Source organism: Odocoileus virginianus, chromosome 29, assembly GCF_023699985.2.
Source record: "Odocoileus virginianus isolate 20LAN1187 ecotype Illinois chromosome 29, Ovbor_1.2, whole genome shotgun sequence".
Classification (NCBI taxonomy): Eukaryota; Metazoa; Chordata; class Mammalia; order Artiodactyla; family Cervidae; genus Odocoileus; species Odocoileus virginianus.
In genome coordinates, this window is record NC_069702.1 from 22,431,567 (window position 1) to 22,447,237 (window position 15,671).

At 42.1% G+C, this 15,671-nt stretch overlaps 1 protein-coding gene across 7 annotated transcripts in view; it reads left to right on the forward strand.

Moving 5' to 3' along the window:
• The window catches only part of PAQR3 (progestin and adipoQ receptor family member 3), a 27,005-nt gene continuing 11,334 nt past the window's right edge, over positions 1 to 15,671 (forward strand). For 6 of the 7 annotated variants that reach the window (XR_011484581.1, XR_011484579.1, XR_011484580.1 and 3 more), the window contains exons 1-5: positions 1 to 388; positions 3,934 to 4,096; positions 8,832 to 8,987; positions 12,040 to 12,237; positions 14,560 to 14,650. Coding sequence is in view for 3 of the 7 variants with exons in the window: in XM_070458255.1 (XP_070314356.1) it covers positions 204 to 388; positions 3,934 to 4,096; positions 8,832 to 8,987; positions 12,040 to 12,237; positions 14,560 to 14,650 (793 nt within the window). In the remaining 4 variants the exon portion in view is untranslated. The remainder of the gene's footprint in view (positions 389 to 3,933; positions 4,097 to 8,831; positions 8,988 to 12,039; positions 12,238 to 14,559; positions 14,651 to 15,671) is intronic. The other variant, XR_011484582.1, reaches the window with a different exon arrangement.

Consider the following 15,671-nt stretch of genomic DNA (forward strand, 5'->3'; position numbering starts at 1 on the left):
TGCGACGCCGCCCGGTCCGCCGGGTGCTGACGGCGGTGGACGCTCAGTTCGCGGAGCCGGGCCTGGGCAGCGGGTGGGTCGTAGGACCTCTCGCGGCGTCCGCGGGCTCCGGGGCGGGGGCTGCGGCGGCGGCGAAGCCCCCTCCCCGGGGAGGCGGGGCCTGGGTGAGCTCCCCGGTTGGGGAGCGGCGGCGGCCGGGAAGGATGCATCAGAAGCTGCTGAAAAGCGCACATTATATCGAGCTGGGCAGCTACCAGTACTGGCCCGTCCTGGTGCCCCGCGGCATCCGCCTCTACACCTACGAGCAGATCCCCGTGTCCCTCAAGGACAACCCGTACATCACCGACGGCTACCGGGCCTACCTGCCTTCCAGGCTGTGTATCAAAAGGTACAGACTGGCCGCCTCCGCTGGGTGCGCCGGGGGGCGCGCCGGCGGCTCCTCCTCCTCTGCACCCTTTTTGTCTGGTCCGCCTGCTGCTTTCCCCGCTCTTCTCCGCGCCCCTTGTTCCCTAGCTGCTCCATCCTTTTCATCCTTTTCTGCCACCTCTCCTCTCTTCGTGATCTTTCTTTCTCCCCCGCCGGGGTACTTGATCCGTGGACTAATGACGGTAACAATGACCATAATCACTAACTCCAGTGGGGCTTTGCTGTTTACAAAGGGTTCCCATCCTTTATTCCATTCGGCCTTTATTGGGGGTACATGTTGGGATCGACCCCACTGGCAATGGCCAGGACACACTTGCTCCTGTGTATACCTAAGCTTTGTTTATTTTTAAGGCAGCCCTGTGGAAATTCAGATATTTGGAGCCAGGTAAATGCCGGCATAATAGGAAACAAGTTTACATTGGCATATAAATTTTTAAAAATTCCTGATTCATGCATTTAGTAGATAGTATGGAGCCCCTGCCAGTGTCCCTACCAGGTCCTACAGAGGAACGCAGGTGTGGCCCTTGTTCTCGTGAATCTACTGAAGTCTAGCCTGGGTGACACCCATTAAAGAGCTAATTACTCTATTACGTAATAACCGTTGTGAAAAACGCTGTGTGGGAAAAGCACTATGGCAAAGGGGGCCTGTAACGGGGTGCTGCCCTCCATTGGAGCACTATGGAAACATCTTTAAAAAAGGAATGTCTTCATCATCTACATTCCTTAAACTTGAGTCCCTTGAAAGCCTGGGTTTAAAAAGAAAACAAAACTGAAAAATTAGTGTTCTAGTTCTTAGACTAGATTTCTGTTAAAACTCACTTGCCTGCATGCTCAATCTTTAAGTCATATACAACTCTTTTATGACCTTATGGACTGGAGTCCACCAGGCTCCTCTGTCCATGGGTTCTCCAGGCAAGAATACTGGAGTGGATTGCCATTTCCTTCTCCAGGAGATCTTCCCGACCCAGGGATCAAACCTCCATTTCCTGCATTGGCAGGCAGATTCTTTACCACTGAGCCACCTGGGAAGCCCTAAAACTCACTATATGTACTTCATTTCAGGACCCCACTTTAGGAGAATTGAGATACTGATATTGGCTAGCTCTAGGTCAGTGTAGTGACAAACCCCACTGCTGGAATGTGAGCTATTGAATTGCTCAAGCAGCAACCACGTGTTTGATGCTTGATCTTTTTGGCACCGTCTTCCTGCTGTCTTATACCCTGCCTGCCTTTAAAGTAAGATTACATCACTGTCCATCTCTGCTTGGCTTCAATGAATGGCCCACGGCATTTGACACTTTGAATCCTGAGTGCTATTTCCTCCCCATCACCTTCTTTGCATAAGTTATTACACAAGAAATCAGAGCTAGCCCCTGCTGTGGATGTGAAGTTCCACATGGATAGAGCGGGGTAATGAATTATCTTAAATAATAGCTTTAAACCCACCTCTGCATTCTTATGTTAGGGTCCAAATCTCATAGATCAAGGAATGAAAATATAGTGCTTTAGATCTCAGGCCATTGAATGAAAAAGACTTGAGTATGCAGATCAGCCACTTCACAGCTGTGGGAGCCTTATTCTCCCCTTTTGTAAGAGTGAGGGTATTTACAGTATCTGCTTCAGAAAGTAGTAAGGATTAAATGAGTCCTTGTGTATGTAAATACTACACCCAGCCTGGCACATAATAAACACTCAGTAAATGGTGACTTGTTAACACCATGACCATCGAATTTGAAGCCGGATAGACGATGATGAAGAAATTGATTGTTGATTTTGCAGCTGATCAGAGTATGTGTCTAACTTCTCATTGATTAAGAGTAGATCACTCCTAGGGGTGTTCTTCTAAGTGCCCTTGCTACCAGCTTGGTGTTTTCCAGGCTCAGCTTTTGCCCTCTCTTCTTTTAGCTGCCTGGAGGGCCAGCTGTATGTCTCTATCTATATAGATATAAGGAGGGGTTTAGTATGTCACAGCTATTCTGCCAGTACTCTGTTAGTTGGAAGGAACATGCCACGATTGTGCCTCTCTGCTCACTTAACCAGCTTACACTGAGTCTCACCACATGAAAAGTTCTGGGCTGTAACGGATGTGTATTGGCTGTCAGACAGCCCTGGGTTTAGTTATGTTTCCTCACATTCCTGCGTCTCTTCTCCCCCTCCCCAATATAAGCAGCGTTTATACTTGGAGCTTGTACAGGATAAAGCCTGACATTAATGATATGCGATCCACTCTATCCTTGATGATTGTTTGATTGTGTGAGACTCCAGGATGTTTATGACACGGGAAAATGGGAACCATGGTGACTGCTGCAAATTCTGTGTTAGAGTTATACGTTTGTGTGCATGCTCCCTCATGTCTGACTCTTTGCAACCCCATAGAATGTAGCCTGCCAGGCTCCTCTGTCCTTGGGATTTCCCAGGCAAGAGTACTGGAGTGGGTTGCCATTTCCTCCTCCAGGGGATCATCCTGACCCAGGGATGGAACCCAAGTCTCTTGCATTGGCAGGTGGGTTCTTTACCACTGAGCCACCTGGGAAGCCCTATTTAAACTCATACCAGTTAGGGCATATTGAAAGAGGGCAACTAGTACTGATAGTAAAAGTAACCTATTATTCCAACAAAGAAGAAACTCATGCCACCTGGAAACTAGTTTGGTTTCAAAATAGCCTCAGCAAAGTTGTTGCAGCATGCCTGTCTTAAAGGACCTCTCCGGTGGATCCTTTGTATGTGTCCTGCTTCTCTTGAGTCCATTTAACTCTGCACTTGATGTTATATGTACTGAAGTGAAATTGAAAGTGTTAGTTGCTCAGTCATGTCCGACTCTTTGTGATCCCACAGACTGTAGCTTGCCAGGTTCCTCTGTCCATGGAATTTTCCAGGCAAGAATACTGGAGTGGGCAGCCATTCCCTTCTCCAGGGCATCTTCCCAACCCAGGGATTGAACTTGGGTCTCTCCCGTTGCAGGCAGGTTCTTCACCATCTGAGCCACCAGGGAAACCCAGTATATACTAAAAAGGTATCTTAAAGTGTGCCTAAGCTTAGCAGGTTTTCAAATACCTATTACTGAATGTCAGACTGTGTTAGCTAGCACCCAGTTTTAATCTGCACGTTTATTTCTGTAGACACGTTAATTTCTGCATCTAATCTGAGCAGGACCCTATGCTGAGAACAGTGGTATCATAAAGATGAATGGTGCCAGTTGTCAGGGAGTTGATATGCTGGAGAATGAGATGGAATTTATACATAAATAACTGAAATGGTAAATATAATAAGAGATGAGAAGGGGGGGAAAAAAATGTAAGATCCCAGGATTGATGAAGTTGTGTAAAAACTTAAACTAAATGGTACATTAAATTTAGAAAGGCCAAGATGGACTTAAGGGCTTAAAGTAGCAAGTTTTGGATAACGTCCGCCACCAACCAAATTGTCCCTACCCTTATAAATGCCTCCAGTGAGCCAGCAGATCTGAATCTGAGCTGCATGTTTGGTGTGTTGGTTTTTTTTTTCCAGTTTGTTCATTTTATCTAATGAGACAGTAAACATCTGGAGTCATTTGCTGGGTTTCTTCCTCTTCTTCACACTGGGAATATATGACATGACATCTGTGTTACCTTCAGCAAGTGCATCCAGAGAAGATTTTGTAATTTGTTCTATTTGTCTCTTCTGCTTCCAGGTAAGTCTCATTTCACAAGCACTATTATTGATAAAGAGAACTTTAGTCAGACAGGCTTGGGCAGGTGACCTTCCTCCACACCCACCACTTGCTTCAAAGAGCCCCAAAGTAGCAGATAAGTTAGCTTATTCAATTTCCTTCTATAAGCACCCAAAGTATGTTTTTCTGAGAGTGTATTTGAAATCCATGAAGTTTTAAAGATTGAGAAAATTTCTTTCTTTTTTCTTCCTTTCTCTCGACTTCTGTGCTATAAGATTAATACAGAGATAGAAATCTCTGATTGTATTCTATTTGCCAACTGAAGCAGAACCCTTGTGTGTGAAAACTTGTTTGGGAACATTTCTCACCTTTTATATGTCTATGACTTTTGTACTTGTTTCCCTATTGTCTTAATTCTGATGCCTCCTTTTGCTGGTATTAATCTTTTCTTTCACTTTACTGTTAATTTCCTTTGGGCCTTTTGCACTTTCCTGATTTCAAATACTTTCAGTTTCTTCTCTGTCATTTCCTCCATTGACCTAACATATGATAGTCCCTCAGAACTTTCACTTTTCTTCAGGAATCTGTAAAAGGGCCTTTAAAAGTTATGTTTAATAATTTTTCAAACAGGAGTTTCTAAAGCAGAAAGCTAATACGGACCAAAATCCAGTTGATATTTTTTAAATTTAAAAAAAATGCAAAGTACAGATAAACATAAAAATGGAAAGAAAAAAGTACCATCCTTCCTCCCCCACACATAGGCCAGCACTTCCAGCAGTTAACCTGCCGCTGCCCTGAAAGGGGAATCCATGTCAGCCACACAGCTGTTGCTTTCATTGTGTATTAATCAGTTTCAGGCCTTTGTCATCTGACTCAAAACTTTGGACTTAAATGATTAAGAAACACAATGGAAACATCCCCCTCTCCCTTTTCTTCTAATTCTAGTTTCTGGAATAAGATTTTTCATTTCTTTGAGGGAAAGAATACTCTGTATTTTTGTGTTATTATTAGAAAATTATTTTTTCTTTTAAGTATTTTTTTACAGTATACTCTTTCTCAGGTTTCACTTTTGTCCCAGTCGGAGCCTAAACATCTCTTAAAAACCTATCTCCATTTTTAAAATGGAAATGAATCTATTTGCTATGCTTACCAGTCTCAGACAGCAAAGAATCCGCCTACCATGCAGGAGACCCGACTTTGACCCCTGGGTCAGAAAGCTCCCCTGGAGAAGGGAACGGCAACCCACTCCAGTATTCTCGCCTGGAGAATTCCGTGGACAGAGGCGCCTGGTGGGCTCCAGTCCACGGGGTCTCAGAGGCAGACACGACTGAGGGACTAGCACACACGGACACTGTAGACTAAGGTGCTCTTACAGTCAGTAATCAGGAAAACTGGCTGATGCTCTCCTGCTAGTTCTCTGGAGACTGTCTCCTTTGAGGATCCCACGGGCTTTCCTCCGACCCTCAGCCTGCCCTTTATCTTCCCAGCCCCAGCTGCTGTTAGTTCAGGGGATATATGTTTATTTTCATTGTGGTTTAAGAAAGCACTGCATTGCAAAACTGAGAAGCTGAAATAATGAAAACTCCTGCCAATGAAGAAACGCCTGAAGTGTACGAGTGACTTGCTCAAGGTTCTTCAGTAGGACAGTAAAGTCCTGTCCTCCTAACTGTGGGTGCAGTGATCTTTCTGGTACTCACAGCCCAGCTTGCTGAAGTCACATGAGCATGCCTGCCCTACTTACAAATACCATTTTTGTTATTTTGATAATATTATCTTTATAACTTGTTCACCCACTTTCCCCGGATTCTTCGAGTCAGCAGGCAGCATGGTAAATCATCACTGTATGTATTAATATTGATATACTTTTAGCTTTTTAAAGATATATAACATTTTTTTCTCTTTCCTGTGCTTTTTATATACTCATGCTTTCCTACCAACAAGATAACAGAGTACATTCTGAATAGTAGAGTATAATTTTAGGGGCTTTGCACTTTCCCAGAAGTCTTTCTGTCTTAGAGAAAAATAGAATTTGAGAATGCCTTTCCCAAGATTCAGTTCCTTAGCATTCATTTCAAGAAATATTTTTTCATATCTCCTGTCTATAGCCAGGCACTAAGCCAGTTATGGGGAATTTGGTGCAGAACAAACCAGCCTGATATCAAGATCGCATCACAGAAGGGAGAGTGAGGCAGGGCATTGAAGCCTAAAAAATGTGTGGACAGGCCCGGAAGCAGGAGACAGCTTAGCACTTTCTGGACTTGTAGGTGTTGTTGTTTGTGTTAGACCCTAGGAAAGTGGAGAAAAACGAGGATGGAGAGATAGGCAGGGGCCAGGTCCCACGGTATCTGGTTATTATGGCAAGGATGTAGACATAACGCTCTGATTATCTGTCTACCTGGATGGAGTGAGATATTCCACAGAAGGAAACTTTCCAGAAAACAGACATACTCAATATGTCAGATAATTTTTCAGCCAGTTTTTCTTTAAGCAACTCTAACAACACGTCCTTTTCAAAACAGAGCATACTCAGTCTACATTAACTTTTCAAAAATTCAGATGTCATCTGTGAATACCATATATTTTATTAATCTTTTCCACTTGATACTTATTTTCCTCTTTTCAGTTTTACTTTGCTTTTCACAATGAAATTAGCTTTCTTGTTACTAACTTTCTTTTTATTACTGTAAGATACGCTCATATAGAAATTCGAGCAAACAAGTGGTGTTTGGAAGAAAGTATTATAAAAAGTCATTTGAAATTCCACTTCCACATTGGACATTTGGGTTAAAATCCCTCCAGATGTTTGTGGATGCACACCTGCCTCACACTTGCCTGCCTATCTTTCTGTCTACCTCCTTCTGAGCTGCATCGACTCCACTTACTGTTTATGTCACTCAGCACTGTGGCAATGAGATCTTTTCCAGTCAGTGAGAAGGTACCCCTTCATGTTCTCTGGATTTATCCTTTTATCTCAAGGGTAATAGAAAACATAACTTCTTAAAGTTATGTTTAATTGAGTCAAGTGCACTCTGACTTGCAGTTTAGTAGCCAAAGCCACAGAGCGTTAAAGATTTTAGATAGCAGAAGAAGTAATGAGACTCTAGTTAGGAACCTTGCTTTGAACGTTGATATTGAGGCTGTGGGGACTGGTTTGTATATTGTTGTTTGTTTTTAGTTGCTAAGTTATGTCCAGCTGTTTAGAACCCATGGACTGTAGCCCACCAGGTTCCTCTGTCCATGGGATTCTCCAAGCAAGAATACTGAAATGGGTTGTCATTTCCTTCTCCAGGGGACCTTCCAACACAGGGATCAAACCCACACCTCTTGCATCTCCTGCATTGACAAGCGGGTTCTTTACCACTAGCACCACCTGGGAACCCCATAGAATGGCTAGATGACCGTTTATCTGGCCCACTTTCCCCATCCCCACTGTCCTTGCCTTAGTCTAGGCTCTAGTCATTGTTTCCTAAGGCTAGAGCTGTAACCTCTCATGTCAACCTTTCTATAACGGTGCATTTAAAACCTTCAGTAGTATCACATAGAGTCCATAATATTGAAGTTAAAACCCCTTGATGTATAGGACTGGTCCTAATCATATCATGAAGGAGACCACGTGACATTGTTCAGGGTGTTGTGTTGAATACGCTGCTTTTGCTGTGGTCCCACCAGTAAACCTGCGCACACCTTTGATTCTGCCCTTGGTGAACGCCAGAGCAGCTGAAGGTGCAGCTCGGGGAGCCCTCTGATGAAACACGTCACCCTCTTGCTCCAGCCGCTCCCTCCGTCGGGTGCACACACGCGCCCACAGGCCCAGTTCCCTCCCTCCTGTTTGCTGACTGTGCTCCGCACCGGTCCTGCAGGACTTCCAGCATCACCATTTGTTCGCTTGTCCAAAAAAATCTCTTTGATATAGAGGCTTCATCTTTGTATCCCCAGTGCATGACATACACCTGGTACTTAATGACTAGAGGGAGTTCAGCTCCAGAACCTTATCAACCTTCAGAGCAGCTGATTGAATCAGATAAGCTTTGCTCTCAATTTGGCAACATATAGTCAGCATAGGTCACAATTATTTTTCCTTGAAGGCAGCAAAGCCGTGTTTAACTTAAAAGTAAACTATACAATGAAATCTCATACAGACATAAAAGGTCTTATATTAAGTGGAAAAAAACAAATAGCAGAACAAGCTATACAGTATGATTTTGTTTGATTAATTTAAAATGTGTTTTTGTGTGTATGTCTGTATAGACTTCTATTTCATGAGGTGTTTGATATGTTCATTGAAAATATATGGACAGACACATAAAAGATGTTATCAGTGGCTATCACTGGAGCGTAGAATTGACTGGGTAGGGCTTATTTTTTTACATCATCAAATTCCATGGTGTTTGGTTTTTTTTCTTCTTTCTAAGGACATGTCTTCTGTAGTAAGCAGTTTTTAAAAGGAAACTTATTCATGGATCAAAATAAGATGCAGTAGATAGATTTCCTTCTATTGTACTACTCATTTAAATTGTTTACCTTATAAAAATAGCTATCATTATAGATTTCTTTCTTTATGATTTTTGTCCCATTTTACCCATGAGGAAACTGAGGCTTAAGAAAATGACATATAGGCACAAAGCCAGAGTCCATGTCTAGGTCTGTTTGGCTGAAAAACCTGGACTTCACATGACCACTCCCTGAACGTCATGAGTGAGTTGATTTTATCATTTTGTTCGTTTCACTTTGACAAGATTTGTTTTATTTTCCCTAGGTCTGTATGCTTTGCTCTGTGGGCTATCATCTCTTTTCCTGCCATCGATCAGAAAAAACCTGTCGAAGATGGATGGCATTAGATTATGCAGGAATTTCTATTGGAATACTGGGCTGCTATGTCTCCGGCGTATTTTATGCATTTTATTGTAATAATGTAAGTAACTTAAAAACATTTTACATATTCCTTTTCAGGTATAGATCTTTTATCTTTCCATGATTCCCTTGAACTTATGAGTAGACACATAATTAACTTATCGAAGAAACAGTAAAGTCTAGTGGAGGCATAAACTCATTTTTCAAAAGGGCCCCATAATCTCTAACATCTGCTATCAGCTCCTACTCCTTTCACTGATTTTCCATGGAAAATACGTATATGCTATCTTCTGAGACTTAAACATTAAATTTTACTATTTCCCCTCTAAAACCGTATAACTACCCAATTCCTCAGACACACATTACACGTCTTGTATTTTTGTGTTGCTGAACTTGAAGATCAAGTTAGCACTTGTTAAAATTTTCACGCTAGCTACTGCTTTCCATTTTCCCTTCTTATCCTTTACTCCTCTCTCAGTGGGGGGAAAATAAAAGAGGAAAGTATATCTGTTAATGTGTTGACCCATATTCTTATATAAGAAATATATTTTCCTTTCCCTAGTCTTAGATTTAGAGTCAGACCTAGAGACAGACCAGATGGGTGGTGAGTGTTTTTAATAAACGTGTCTACTCTGAATTCTAACATATCTTGTAGCTCAAACGGTAAAGAATCTGCCTGCAACGCAGGAGACCCGGGTTCAATCCCTGGGTTGGGAAGAGCCTCTGGAGAAGGGAATGGCAGTCCTCTCCAGTATTCTTGCCTGGAGAATCCCATGGGCAGAGGAGCCTGGCAGACCACAGTCCATGGGGGTCGCAAAGAGTCCAACACGACCGAGCGACTAATGCTACTGCTACTACTCTGAATTCTTGATCAGCGCTGCTTTCTGAGCCTAAAGTTACAAAAGTCAGTTTTTGCCTTGGGTAAGCAGCATTTGAAACACGGTGATCAAATTATACAGCAGCTGATCTAAATATATTGGCCAACTCCCTCCTCATCTCATGTCTCAAAGTCAAGAAGGCAACTGAACCTTCCATGGGCCCAGTCAGTCTAAGGCCTCCCACTCAGAAAGGCCCCGTCAACCCGCCTCTCTTTCTCCTGCCCCCCCCACCACACTATTTTCTCTTTTCCTTTTTTCCTTTTATCCTTTCAGAGCCAAAACTGAGCCCCTCTCCCAGGAGCAGTGGACCTGCTAGTCATTGGATGAGTCTGTTCTGTCCAAGCCCTCCCTGCGGAATGGGGATCCAGACCGTACCCCCAGCCTTCACTCCCTGGGAGGGTGGGCTGCAGCTTAGGAGTCCTTTGATCATTGGGGATTCTTAAATAGGATATTTGTCACTCCACAATAAGAGAGAAAAAATGGCAACATGCTAAAGTATAAAACTAGCAAAGTGAAAAATCAGAATTTGGCCTGAAGGTAAGAACATTATTAATGGTAGCCACTTATTCATAAGCCATTTGTTTTTCAGGCCTGATTACGTTAGAATAGAAGCATATAATTAAATATATATGCCATTTACCCTCTTGTAAAGTAGTTTGGTTTTAGTAGTAAACTGTGCATATCTGCTCACCTTTCACAGCTTATTCGTTTTACATGAAAATGTTGACATCTTTAAAAATAGGCTTTTGAGTATGTAATACTAGAAATATTTTGCTTATCTTATTCTGTATTTCTCTGAAACTGTTTTTTTTGTTTACCTCTTCCCAAGCATATCTGGTAATCAAATAGACTAGTGGGACAACTATAAATCTTTTTTTCAGAAGAACCAGAACTCCAAGGTAGATTAAAGAGGAAAAAAACAAAAATCTGTTAGATCTAATAGAGTCCATAATCAGTTAAAGGAAAATTTGTTTGTTTTCTTACCTCTGCTATCTCATCATTTAACCAAATATTCAGTTGCTCTAATGGCACTTTACCTTTTAAGGAACACAGGCTGCTTTGAGAATGAGACTGAAAACTATGGACCCTCCATCCCAGATAATATGCATTTGGGCACAGACTGATCAGTCATTTTGACATGTGAGTTTCAGGAAGTTGTAATGGTCCCAGAGAAATCCTTGGAGACCAGGTTAAGAATTCTGTCCTGAGTTGTAAGGACAACTAACAACTTATGAGCTTCAGGACTTGCTTTTCAGCCTCTTGTTTAGATACCTTAATATTCTAAGTCCTTCGCACTTGACATATTTTGAAATGAATGATATTTCATGCTTCACCATTTTCTACCCCCAGCACATACACCCCCTCACGCTGGATCACCTTCATTTGCTCCACTCGTAGAAGCCCTTCGCGCCGCCTTTCCCACAGCAGACAGTTGACCTGTCTTCTGCTGCCCTATCCCATAGACAATCAGCCATTAGATTTTAGTTTATTTCAAAAATGTCTCCTGAATCTGCTGCTCACATCTGTCTTCCTGTTCAGCAACAGTCCAAGCTATTTTCTCCTTGAATCAAATATTTAATACCCTCCTAGCTAGCTTCCTGTCACCTCTTTTTTTTTTTTTTTTTTTCTTTTTCTTTACACTGATATCAGAGTTATTCTAATAAGATAGTTTGAAAAACAACAACATGATCTTTTTCTTCAGGAGCTCTGCTCTTCCCTCAGCGCCAGCTTGGAAAAGTTACAAATCCGTAGCCCACCAGTGTGTCTGCCTTTCAGGTTCCCTTCACAAAGCTGCCTGCTCCATCGCGTGGCCTTTTCCTCGGGAGCTCCCTCCGTAACTCACCTGCAGTCCTTATCCTTTGATTATAGTCGTCTCTTTACGTCTGCCCCCCGCATAGCCTGTGAGTTCGCCCACTGAGCAAGCTCATGTCATAAGTCTCTTTGTTTCCACAGGGCTTCAGTTGCCCCTGGCATATAATAGGTACTCAGGGAATGCTTTTGTGTGAATAAATGTGTTCTTTACCACCTCACTTTGGGGCCTGGTTTGTCATCTTAAGAGACCTGAAAACTGTGTGCAGTGTGCGCTGTTTTAAGGAAGGAAGGTAATTGTGTTTGGAAGTGAAAATACCAAAAGAAATACAGTTTGGAATGTGTCCCATAGAAGCCAAAATCAAAAATTGCTCATTTCCTTCCCTTATTGTCAGTCAATTAAAATGCGATGTCCTTTCATTCTAGTATTGGCGTCAAGTGTACTTGATCACCGTGCTTGCTATGATCCTGGCTGTATTCTTTGCTCAGATCCATCCCAATTACCTCACGCAGCAGTGGCAGAGGCTCCGTTCTATCATCTTCTGTTCTGTTTCCGGGTATGGAGTCATCCCTACTCTCCACTGGGTGTGGCTCAATGGAGGAATCGGTGCTCCTATCGTTCAGGTATGCTGAGTGTGGTCAGTCTGTTCCCCTTCTTTTTGTCCTTTTAATTTCATTCCTTTGGGTAAAGTAGTGTACTCTGGCCAAGCGGGTGGGTCTTTGTCATTTATAATTGCATAATGATGCAGTAATTTTTCACATCTATATGTTAATAAATAAATAAAACATACTCTGCAGCATAGATGCTAACTACTGTTTTCTTCTGAGATGTATTTCTGTAAGATCATACATTCTTAACTTTCTTTCTGTTCACCTTGGAATGTAAATATCCAAGTCCTCCCTGTAAAGGAGGACTCCTCAGTTTCCAGCTTTGGCAGCTGGAGCAAGGTCATTTGCCAGGAGGAGCAGCTGATTTGCTTGTTTGTGGAAGAGAAGGAGTTGGAAAGGGTTTCTTCTTGGACCTCTTGAGTCTGCAGTATCCGTGGGATGTTAATGCGGAGATCGGGTGTGGATTTAACTCAGAGATTGAGACTAGTAATAGAGATTTGAAAATCTCTTGACAGCCAGAGCCATGGGACCATATTCTACCCCTCAAGGAAAATATATTGAGAAATAAAAGACCATTAGTTGTTATGGGGAGAATTGGAGTACATTCAGAAGAGCCTCAGTGAGAATTCCTCAGCATTCTGGAGACGGGAGTTAGAAGTTAGACCTAAATTCTTAGAGATTTGTATATAAACGCTCTAAGTATGTGCTAGGGAGTAGACGAGAATTTTTAATGTAACTTAATTATGCTGAAAAATCTAGAAGAAATTGCATATACTTGTTGCAATGGGACCTTTGGAATATGGAGATTTAAATGCAGATTTTATTCAAAAGAATTATATTTTTTTAGAAGAGGAGAGACTAATGGTACGCCTACATACTATTGGTAACAGTATAGTGGAAATCATCTGTATACAAAACTAAAAAGAAAGGAAATCTGGTGTAGTGAATTGAGTGATATGATTTGGCTGTGTTGCCAACTTGAAAGTGATGCTTTCTTTATAAGACTAAAATATTGGCATAAAGGTGTGATAGTGGTGATGAGTAACTTCAGTGATCCTGATGTCTGAAAACATCATTTTTGTGACAGTCTTGATGCCCAGAAAATAGAATGGGGAAGTGCTACTCTCTTAATAGATTCAGTCCTAACCAGAAGTGAATAATTGTTGACACAGAAGTGAATGTTTTGGGATGAGGGAAATGCATCTTTTTAATCTTACCATATGGAGAAGGAAATGGCAACCCACTCCAGTACTCTTGCCTGGATAATCCCATGGACAGAGGAGCATGGTAGGCTACAGTCCATGGGGTCGCAAAAAAGCCAGACACGTCTGAGCGACTTCACTTTCACTTTCAAGCTTATCATAAGCTTATCTTGTTATTAAAGAAAGAGAACCAGACCTATTAAGCCAGTAGATTTTTAAGAAATTCAGAAAAAAAAAATAAGTGTGGGGGAAACTTTCCTGTGTTCAGCAATCTTAAAATAGAAATATGGCTTAGGAAGACTGGTTCTCTAAGATGGAAATCTAATATGAACAGAGATCATCCCAGTGCAGAAACAAAGGGAGACTTGCAAAGAAATTCTCCAGTAAGGTCTAGTTTTAAAAAGATGGAGAGGGAGGCACTTGACCAAAGATGAAAAGTTCCAACCAGCTAATCCTGGGTACAGGGGAGCTTTGTTCTAGAATGTTTGTAGAGTCTGGGGTTGATTGTCTGAGAACATAGGATTTAGGGGAGAGGGGCTCCATGATGATTCTCAAATATGTGTAGATGGAAGAAAAGGCATATGTTTTTATTTCTTAAATGGCTTCTTAATAAATTAGGTTTATAAGCAGAATTAGGAACAAGGTGTATAAATTAGAGCTGGCTGATTTTCTTAGGGCAAGGAAAAGCTTTCCAAGGGAGCTTTGCACAGTAGTGTTCAAGAGAATCATTTATCCAGGATGGTGGAACAGATACCACTCTTGGGCTGAGCCTCTTGGGTCTTTTCCAGCCACAGATCCCTGTTTAGTCTCTTTGCTTCTTCAGCTGGTAACTCCATTCCCGCATGTATTCCACCCAGGCACCCAGTTGTAGATGGGAGCTGGCTGCCCTTTGCACTTTGACCCTGCCGAACCTTCAGCTGCTCACCCTGACCCTTAGTGTTCCACTCCCATGAAACACTTCCTGAAGTACTGAGAGCTCGGTTTCTATTACTGGAGACTGTAAGATTTAATAGACTTAAACCTCACCTATAAATTCTAATTCTCTGTGTTATATTAATTAGATTTATAATATCAGTAAGTTGGAAGTTCAGTCACAGTAGCGAGATCTGTGAAAAACTTATGTCTTGCTTTTCAGGACTTTGCACCCCGTGTAGTTGTGATGTATGTGATTGCTCTTCTTGCTTTCCTGTTCTACATTTCCAAAGTTCCAGAAAGGTATTTTCCAGGTAGGTATATGTTTTTCTAATGGTTTCATGACTTTAGTCTAAATAAAGTGGAGGTATATATGTCAGAGCATCAAAACAGATTTTTTTTCCAATGTTACTGATTATAGAATGGCTTTTCTCAAATGTTAGCTAAAACCTGAACTCTCAGATGGCCTTCACAAACTTTTTCTTTTATTGTCCCAGTAGAAGTTGAGTCCAGTAGATACGTTACCACCATTTCACTTCCCATTTCAGTAGTGAGTTCTCAGCCACTGCTTTTTTGTGGAGCATTTTGTTCCACAAAAGTTTCTTGTGCCTAAAAATTAATTTATATGTACGAGATCCATAAAACAAAACTAGAAGCAAAGGAAAATAATAGGATAATGAAAATAAGCCAGGTTTAGGATTACATCACAAGTATGTGTGGTAACTTTCTATAAAATATATAAGGCCCATCAGTCTGACTTTCAGCTTCCTGGTACCCAGTGGTGAGAGGAAATTAAGTTAAGGATCTTCATGTCCCCAAGATTTACACAAGCCAGGAACTTAAGGACAGATTTCCCTGCTTCAGTCTAGGTAAAAAACCCTTCTGATAGAAAAAAAACTAAGAGGACACTGGGTAAAGAGAATAATGTTCTCCAAAGCATGTATTTGCTTGTTTTGGAGCTTCAGCTCTAAAGTCAGATGACTTGGGTTCAAATCCCCCATCAGCCCCTCATTAGCTGTATGCACTGAAGTCACACAAGATTTCTCAGGCCAGTTTCCTTCTCTGAAATGTGAAGGTAATGCTTTTCTCTCCTGGGTGTTAGATGAGAACGTGCACGTGAAGCGTTTAGCTCAGTTCCTCACCAGCAGTGAGCACTCAGCAAATCTTAGCAGCTGTTGCTACAGTGCCCCCAGCCCCAGTTCACGAATGAGTGTGACTTAAGAAGGAACAGGGTGGTGCAAGCCCAGCAGTAGACTGAGCTTGGGCGCCAGTCACGAGTGCCAGGAGGCAGGGAGTAGTGGTTTCTCGGTGTGGGGGCTGGAAGTAGGGAGCTGT